Source organism: Capsicum annuum, chromosome 6, assembly GCF_002878395.1.
Source record: "Capsicum annuum cultivar UCD-10X-F1 chromosome 6, UCD10Xv1.1, whole genome shotgun sequence".
In the NCBI taxonomy this organism is placed as follows: Eukaryota; Viridiplantae; Streptophyta; class Magnoliopsida; order Solanales; family Solanaceae; genus Capsicum; species Capsicum annuum.
Genome location: NC_061116.1, coordinates 4,656,046 through 4,665,833, shown reverse-complemented (window position 1 = coordinate 4,665,833; position 9,788 = coordinate 4,656,046). Strand labels below are relative to the sequence as shown.

The window sequence follows — 9,788 nt, the reverse complement described above, 5'->3', positions numbered from 1 at the left end:
ACTCATATAATAAAGTATTATTACTTCGACTTTTCAAAAACACATCTCAAGCATGTCGTAATTACACATTACACATGTAGAAATATATATCAAAAGAAAGTACAAACTACTCCTTTTGTTAATCAATTACATAAAAAAAAAAGACATTACAATCAAAGATAGAATAGTCAAAGATCCCGCGTCTTAACATTTTTTATACTAATACGAAGTTGTATATTTGTTCTCATATATATTTATGTAACTATATACTTCGATATGATATTCGATATTTCAGTATGTCATTTATAAAATACCGAATGTCGTGCCATATACCAAAAAAGGATTAAAATGTAAACCATACCATACCAAATACCATAATATCAAAACCACAATATCAAAAAATTTAATTCGATATGATATTTCAGTATATACCATACCATGCCCACCCCTAGCTAGAACATAAAGCTAGCTCAAAACAAGTATCTACATAAACTTTTCTTCTTTTCCTGAAAGTTCCGATAACACAGTAATTCAAAAAGATTCTTCTTAATCGATCATGGTATCCATCTTCTTGCTTCTTTATTCTTTTCCTTGGGGGAGGGGGGCGGGGGCGGGGGGTAAAGAGGCAAACTTTACATAATTGGCACCCGAATGACATGCTGAGCGACCAACAACAATAACATACCTAGTATATTTCCACAAAGTGGAGTCTGAGGAGGATAAGGGACCCGGGGGTGGGGGTGTTAAAGAGGCAAACTTTGCATGATTGGCACCTGAATGACATAACATACCTAGTCTGAGGAGGATAAGATGTACGCGGTCCATATCACTACCTCTACCTCAGACAAAAACCATTAATTAGCTCATGAAATTACATTCAGATTAGCTACTAGTAAGTGTCTGAGTGAACTCATGTTAGCCACATTTTAACCTCCCCTCCACCCCCCACCCCCAACCCACCCCAAACCCCCCACCCACCCACAAAGGAAATAAATCCCAGAAATAGACTTGTACAAAGCTACCAGAGGAAGATGTAACCCCCAAATATCAGACTTTAGATTCCAATGCTGAAAGTATCTTCTTCCTTGGACCCTGAAAAACAAAAGACATTTACTTTTAATTGACACTTAATATAGGGAGATAGAGATACCTATGTCGCTCGGTCTCCGAAAATGTTGCCACACCCGTACCTGATCCTCCAGAAAAGAAAATGGCACTATTTTTGGAGGATTCAATACACATTTGTTGACATTTATGAAAGGCATAATACTTAACCGTGCCCTTTAACTTGGCTTCAACTTTCATCTATGCCCTCCAACTTAGGGTGTGCACAAGTAGACACTTAAACTTGCATAAAGTTGAACAAGTAGAGACATACATCCTATGTGGTGTCCTACGTGGCCAATTCGTGTCCTACATGGAGTCCCACGTGCATTATGCCACATAGGACACATGTGTTTACTTGGTCAACTTTACACAATTTTGAGAGCCTACTTGTACACATCCAAAGTTGGACGTCATAGATGTGAGTTGAGGCAAGTTAAAAGGCATGTTTTATGTATTATGCCTTTATGAAAAGTTCGAGCAACATAGGTAGATACAACCTTAATTATCAGACACTAATCCACATTGTTAATGTTTTACTCTAAAATTGCAAATTCAGGAAATTGTAGGGTTCATGTGAACTATTGAAGTAAATGGCCATTACAAGAGGGTTTACAAGTTTCACATGTGAACGTAATTTCCCAAGGTTCAAACTCTTGGCAATAGAATTAAGGACAGCTCGGTGCACTAAAGCTCTCGCTATGTGCAGGGTCCGAGGAAGGACAAGACCACAAGGGTCAATTATATGCAACCTTGACCTGTATTTCTGCAAGAGGTTGTTTCCACGGCTTGAATCTGTGACTTGTCACATACTGTAGAATTAACTAATCAAAAATCTTGTGCCAGCATCTACTGAATAATACTCCATCTTAAGCCTTGAAAAGCCTAATCTCACCAAATCAATGTGATTTTCATGACCCTTAAACCGATAAATCTTCTCTGAAGATATTACAGTTTATTCTCATCTAGTTACCTCGACCAATCTAAGATTTTTCCAGTAAAACTATCCAGAGTGAAACTTACCATTGGCATTCCCATAGCTTTAAGATCTTCATCAGTCATGTGTACGAGAGCGGCCATATCAACCTGCAAGAATAAAAGTAAGGGTATAGGTGACATTCTGAAGCTCTTGTAAGTTTGAAAAAGGGTAATAACAGCAGAAAACTACATACTTCTTCAGCTTGAAATGTAATTGTATACTTTTCAAGACCCAATGCTTGTAGAAAACTGTCTACTGATTCAACCTGCATTGAGAAGAAAATTACATACAAGAAAGCGACATAACAGAAATTTCTGAGGGGCATGAGCAACAGGGTGTAGAATATAGGCTATACGACATCGCTGATAACATAGGGAAAACACCAAACAAAGCAAGATATGCAGTATGAATGGCAAGATCCACATATTACTATTTATGCGTAACTATTAAAATTTAAACATAATATAGAGGACTGTATGTGCACAAATAATTGAGGAAGCTCGAGATGAAATGATAAACAGCCATAAAACATATGCAAGTGTACTGACAACATAGTTGAATGAAAATACTGGAACGGACACATAGACAACAACAACAACAACAGGCCCAGTGTATTCCCACAAAGTGAGGTGGAACGGACACATAGGCGGCATCCAAATTCTCATAAGGTGAACAATGAAATAGATAGAAGACTATAAATTACAGATCTCTTTCTCTCTGTCTTAGTAATCAGGGCAAGAATTGAGGAAGAAACCAAAGTAAAGTTGAATGATAACGTTCATACAGGCACTGCTGCAGGATTCGTATGAAGTTTCCATGTTCAACAAGGAAGGTGTAAGACTTGCCTATACATTTCTGTTATTAGAGGGTAAGTAAGACTTGCCTAGACCTTTGAGATTCTCTGATCAAGGATGATCTCTGAAGTATGGTTCCATAAGTATTAGGTCAGTTCAGGATGACCTTAGCATATTATCCATCAGTGTCCACCCCCACCCCCCCTCGCGCGCACAAGTGATCCAAAACTATATCCTTATTGGCTTCCATTTAATCCCTCCGTCCCATTTTGTGTGTCGCCATTTGACTGGGCAAGGAGTTTAAGAAATAAATATGGACTTTGTAAAGTTTACAAAATTGTCACTCTTAAAGTTTACTTTTTAATTGTCTTTTCTTATTAAGTGGGACCCGGTAAAGATAAAATGGGGATGATGCCATTAAATAGTTACTAAATAAGGAAAGATGACATTCTATTTGGGACGGACCAAAAAGGAAATGACGACACATAAAATGGGACAGAGGGAGTATTTAACTAGTTGATCAGGATCTCACTTAGAGAAAGTGAACACTGAACAGTTGACACAAATGGGGAGAAGACTCAGCTTTGCTTTCTTGGAGAAGTATATTGAATTACCCACACTAGTCTAATTTCAGTTTAGAAGGTGGACCGTAAACTTTATCAGATATCAGAGTCAATGGTATCGTATAAGTTTTACCTACTATTGACCCAATTACTCCAGCCACACTGTAGAGTTCGGGTAGCATTAACAATTCCGACAATCATCATAGGCAATAGGCATATACAACAAAATAAAATAAGTACACCCAGCAAGCACCTTCATCAAACAAGGCATATAAACGATAAAGTAATTTCTATGCATGTGGTTCGGACCAGACATGTATTGCAAGTAAGATCTGGGAAAATGAAGTCTTCACAGTGTAATGTTGTGTCAACACCCAGTCACTCCAGCCATTTTGAAGAATCCCGGAAGCATATACACAACACAAAAAAATAAGTATGTCCAGAAAGCACATCTGCCAAACTGGGAATAACATATACACATGTAGTTCGGTCCCTAACAAAAATGTATTGCAAATAGGCTCTTATAACAAAGACTTGACGGCGCAATTAGTGTCCAGCGCCAGTTACTCAAGCCATATTGAGAAGTCCAGGAAGCATATATCATTCCTACCCGCAGATAACACATACACAACAATGAACTCTTCATATCTTCCAGCAGACTCAACTATGGAAGTGAACAGTAAGCAACAAATACAAGTTGCCATGAACCACACAAATAAAATTGACGACTAATAGATATACCCAAATTTAGCAGCCAGATCTACTTGTCATCTGATTTCATGTCACAGCATTCTAATACTGTACCTGAGGACTCCTATAAGCATAATACTTTCTGAACTTTCATGCAACAGCTACAAGGAAGACAAGATCCAACATCCAACAGCAGCAAATTTAAGTATCTTATTACTTAAAGAGCTAAAGACTAAGGAATATGGTATTCATGTAACCATGCTATCTTTGCCTAAGACCTCCTTCAGGCTTCACTCTTCACTCTTCTCTGCTAGTGGTTTTCTTTAATGCATATTTTTTTAAGTAGCAACATAATGTTCTATGAAGCAATAATCAAAAAATGGAGCCTAAACACATTCTCAAACTCATGCTTTTTGCCTTGATTGTGAAATTTATAGAACGGCGGGCACAGGTTCTAGCAGCAAGGATCTCATTTTTAAAAGTAATCGGAGTAAGTGACATATACTTGCCTTCTGCTGGGACTTCTTCTTAGAAACTTTGCTGGAAACATGTTTGGTCTCTGCGGCAGGAGCTTCAGCTATGATACTTCTCTTGTCAGGTTGGCTTACTTCAGGAATTGTCTTTAGCTTTTTTCGGGGGGCTTCAAGAATTGTCTTTAGCTTTTTTTGGTGGGCATCAGTTTTCACTGTTTGCGAGTATACAGTAGCAGAGAGCTTTTTCTGCAGATCCCTCGTACCTCCAGATAAAGAATCCTTTATAATCTGAGTAGCTTGTTGGATACTTTTTCTTCTTTGGAGCTTGAGACGAAGATCCATTGAACCAACTCTCTGATCTATACAAGCGCACAACAAAAAAAGAATCAGCCTTCTACAGCACAGAACTCAAAATATTGCCCGTTCATTTAAGAAAAACTGCTACATCAATAGCCTAGTTCTCAAACACCACATACTTGATCCTTGAAGTTCATGAGGCTCATAAAGGTCACGCACCCATTTGTCGTCCTCTTCTCTATGCCTGAAAAAAGGAATTACAACTATCAACAAAAAGATTAATAAGATTCTTCTTTCATTTTTTTTCTCTAGAAAATGCTCTGTTGAGATGTGAAGATATATATGATTCATCTCATAAACTTACTCATAACAAATAATGGTCACGAAATAACAATATGCCATTCTCGCCAGATTGACCACATATTAACATTTAATAAAATTTTCGATGCTATTGAAACATCAAGCATCAAATCCATCAACATGAACCCAATGCCCCCATTTGGTTTCCATTGCCAATTCTAAGACACAATAAAACAAGCAATAAGGGTAAAACCAAATAAGCAACAATAAGACATTCAACAACAACATAACTAGTGTATTCCCCACATAGTGGGGTCTGGAGAGGGTAAAATGTACGCAGCCCATACTACTACCTCCGAAGAGGTAGAGCGGTTGTATCCAATAGACCCCGACCCATGGCTCAGGACAAAAAGACAGTAACAAAAACATAATAAAACATGAAACAAGATGAAACACAGAAATAAATAAGACACCCACAACGTATTACTATACACTAGCAAACCGAAGGCACACACCTCACCCAAACCCTCCTAGCTAGAAACTCCAACCTATGCACAAAGCACTATGACTACTAGCAAGGCTACGCCCACGCGCACTAATCCTCTAACCTAATTCGCATCCTTCATACCTTCCTATCTAGGGTTAAGTCCTCAATAAGTTTCAACTGCTCCATGTCACGTCTAATCAACTCTCTCCAGTATTTCTTCGGTCTACCTCTATCTACCCCGCCTGAAACCATCCAAAGCCAATCTCTCACACCTACGAACTGGGGCATCAGTGCCCGTCCTCATAACAGGTTATGCCTTCATCTGAAGAATCTTCCCATACCTTCATAAGTATTCAATAGTATTTACTCGTGCAAGTCAAAATAGGCCAAATAAATTGAGACAGAAGAAGTACCATTACTTTCTTAAAACTCCGTGTCAAGTCAAAATAGGCCAAATAAAATAAAACAGATGGAGTATTATATCTACAACAACAAAAACATACTCAGTATATTCCCACAAAGTGAGGTCTGGGGAGGGTAAAGTGTACACAGTCTATACCACTACCACAGATGAAGTAGAGAGGCTATTTAGATAGGCCCCTTGATAACAGTATAACAAACAAAAAATAAAAGCAAACAACAAAAAGAATATCACACCGTTAGATAATAAAACATAAGACACGCACAAGGGACTACAAGAACGAGAAACTACAAGAAACAACAGTCATAGATACAAACAAAGCACTCTTCCCTACTATTATAAACGTACTCCTACCTACTAACCCTCTACTCTAATCCGCATCCTCCACACCTTCCTATCGAGGGTCATGTCCTCCGTAAGAGGCAAATGCTCATGTCATGCCTAATCACCTCCCTCCAATATTTTTCTGCCTACCTCTACCGCACCTAAAGCCATCCATAGCCGGCCTCTCACACCTCCGTACCGGAGCATCCGTGCCCCTCCTCATCACATGCCCGAACCATCGCAACCTCACTTCGTGTATCTACTTTCTTAGATTCCATATCAAGTCAAAATAGAACAAACAAATTCAAGCAGAAGAAGTATCTAATTTCTTAAACTCCGTGTCAAGTCGAAATACAACAAACATACCCACTAAAATCCCACAAACAAACAAATTGAAACGCAGGGAATAACATGTATATTGATGTTCCACACATTAATTAATAGATATAGCTGAATAAATAATAAACCTTTTGCCTGAAATTTGTGTGCGATTACGAGAATTATCATAAGGATTGTTGTTAATCCTTTCGTTTATAGACCTTTTCCGGGTTGCTGATTCGACCCGATCAGCGTACATTGTAATTGGAAATTGGAATTTATCCCCAAATTCAACCCTAACCCTAACCCTAACTGAATAATTGCAAGTGATGCAGTAGTATTCTTTCCTTCTTACTTTTTGTTCGAGGGATTTATTTACTAGGGAAGAGGGAAAATTGAAATAAGCGTATATTTGTTCCGTATATATGTACTGTGTATCCGGGTCGGGTTTGGATTCGAATTCAGTAAGGGGTTGTTTGGTATTTGGCTAGAGTTATGCGTTTTATTGTGGTGGATGGGGTTTGGATTCGGATTCAGTAAGAGATTGTTTGGTATTTGGTTAGAGTTATGTATTTTATTGTGGCAAACGAGCACGTCGGGTTTGGATTTGGATCCAGTAAGGGGTCGTTTGGTATCCTAGTTAGAGTTATGCGTTTTATTGTGTCAAACGGGCGGGTCGAATTTGGATTCAGATCCAGTAAGGGGTCATTTGGTGTCTGGTTGGAGTTATGCATTTTATTGTGGAAAACGGGCGGATGGGGTTTGGATTTGGATTCAGTAAGGGGGCGGTTGGTAACTGGTTAGAGTTATGCATTTTATTGTGGAAAACGGGCGGATAGGGTTTGAATTTGGTATCTGGCTAGAGTTAATGTGTTTTATTATAGCATATAGGTGGATCGGATGAGAGTAAAGAAAATAGAAAAAAAAAAAATACATGAGAGAAGTTATGAATTATAATTATGGATAATTAATAGGCAAGAGGATGCTATAAATTGTACTCCCTCCGTTCCATTTTATCCGTCCCAAATTAGTTAAGTTGATGTCCCATTTTACTTGTCCCATTTTACTTATCAAGATAAGACAAACTTTTCTTTCCATGTTTTACCCTTTGCATTAATTATTTTTTCTTTAAATTAAAATGTAACAACATTTACTAGGGGTACTTTGGTAAACTAGTCATGTTATTTATTATTTTTCTTAATTGTTGTGTTATCCCAATTTGGGACAAGTAAAATGGGACGGAGGAAGTAATTAATTGAAACTTAGGCTAAATAGGGTAATTAAGAGTATATATTTGATAAAATGGATAAAACTGACGGATAAGCATAATTTTCAACCCTTTTGCCACCCTCACATGTATTAATAGTGTAGGAGTTCACTATGAGGAAATTTATGTATTAATTTTGCAGGGATTAGTTATATATTTATATACGGGTAGTGTTAAATGGTCATAAAAATTTGGCCATAATTATAAAAAGATTGCAATGACCTTTCTCTTTTAAAATAAACTTAAAAGTCAATTCCCACATTGAAAAATGATAATAGATAAATGACCATTCATTAAAATAATAGAATATTTCATGATATTTAATTTCAAATTTTCAATATATAAATGACTATTGAACACTTTGTAATATGAATATACTTTTTAAATTTTAAAATGAAATGCTTACACATGTACTTTGATAATTTTACACTCACACCTCCTATGAAGTGTCTCTATAATTAAATATATAATATAATTTTTAAACGATAAATTATAACCATAAATATAAATAAAATATTTTTGCAAAGTTATTCTGACGAATATTTAAAACAAGGGTATAAAAAATTATTCATACATTTGATTAAAAAATAAATAAATATTTTAAAAATAGGATATGATACAACTTATTTAAAAGATATACCCACTATAAATTATAACTTTCTATGGCTTTAAGTACGTAAATTTTTTGTAATTTTATTAACTATAATATTTTATTATATATAATCTCTTTTTTATTGTAGTTTTTATTTATTTTTTCCTTGAAAATTATTTATATATTACTAGTTAAATAAAGTTTCAATTACATAGAATCTTCATTTTATGCAAGGTTTAAATGTTTTTAGCAAAAATAAGATCAACGTTTTTGGGGATTTAACTGTAATATTTTCATAACATAGAAGATGTAAGTGTTTAGTGTAATTAATTAGTGTCGATAATTATGAAGTGTTTTGAGCTTTGACTATCTTTATTGATATATTTTAAAATTATATATTTAAAAAATATTTAAATATGTAGTTTCTAAATTTATTTAAATATAAGAAATAATAGAATTACTTAATTAGAGGTTTCATTAATTATAAAATTAACTAATGATTCACAAGTTATCAAATCGGCTTAATATAGAGGAGCAAGAATACAATATTAATACGTGAGTATTCTCTTATGTCGATGTGAACTAAGGTCATCATTAATTATTTGAATTTTTATTGTACTTTTTAAAAGATGATAACTAGTAAATATGTAAAACGTCAACGTTTTTTTCTAGTAAATAAACAATTTTATTTAACCACTACCGTCTAATTAAGGTATAAAAGAAAAAGAAAAAGCAAAAGCCTGGATAAGCTTCGACGAGCTGCCTATTGATATTCCTGACTTTTTCACTATTGCTTAGTTCTGGATAGATGAGTTAGGCTAGCCACACAGGTACGCCCGGGCCTCTAAGAGTGACCGACCTTGGCACCTTCACTCACTTAGTCCCCAACTACAGTGTGCTCCCTACCCAATGACTCTATTCATGAGCCCATAAGTATAAGCAGAAGGATTGACCAATCCCAGATAAAGATAGACGGTGAACCAAGAAGATCAAAAAGCATTTTCATTCCCTCTCTTTTCTCCCTAGAAACTATACTGGGAACTAAAGTGAGCGTTTACAACACCAGGAAGCTATAAAACTTCAACATTAATATGTGACTCTCTTGAGTTGTTATAAAACAGGATTGACACTTATGGGTCAATGATTTTTATGATTTATATAGAGTGGTGATTTCTACCATGCTTTTAGTTTAATTTCTAC

At 35.9% G+C, this 9,788-nt stretch overlaps 1 protein-coding gene across 1 annotated transcript; it reads right to left on the bottom strand.

Moving 5' to 3' along the window:
• Positions 1–318: 318 nt before the first annotated feature.
• On the bottom strand, positions 319–7,259 carry LOC107873612 (ankyrin repeat and SAM domain-containing protein 6). Its single transcript, XM_016720530.2, has 6 exons — positions 6,879–7,259; positions 5,059–5,123; positions 4,619–4,941; positions 2,256–2,327; positions 2,107–2,169; positions 319–1,071 (listed from the first exon to the last, which is right to left on the bottom strand). Exons 1-6 carry the CDS (start codon positions 6,986–6,988, stop codon positions 1,027–1,029), a joined length of 678 nt encoding a protein of 225 aa, XP_016576016.1. The 5' UTR covers positions 6,989–7,259; the 3' UTR covers positions 319–1,026.
• Positions 7,260–9,788: the final 2,529 nt, after the last annotated feature.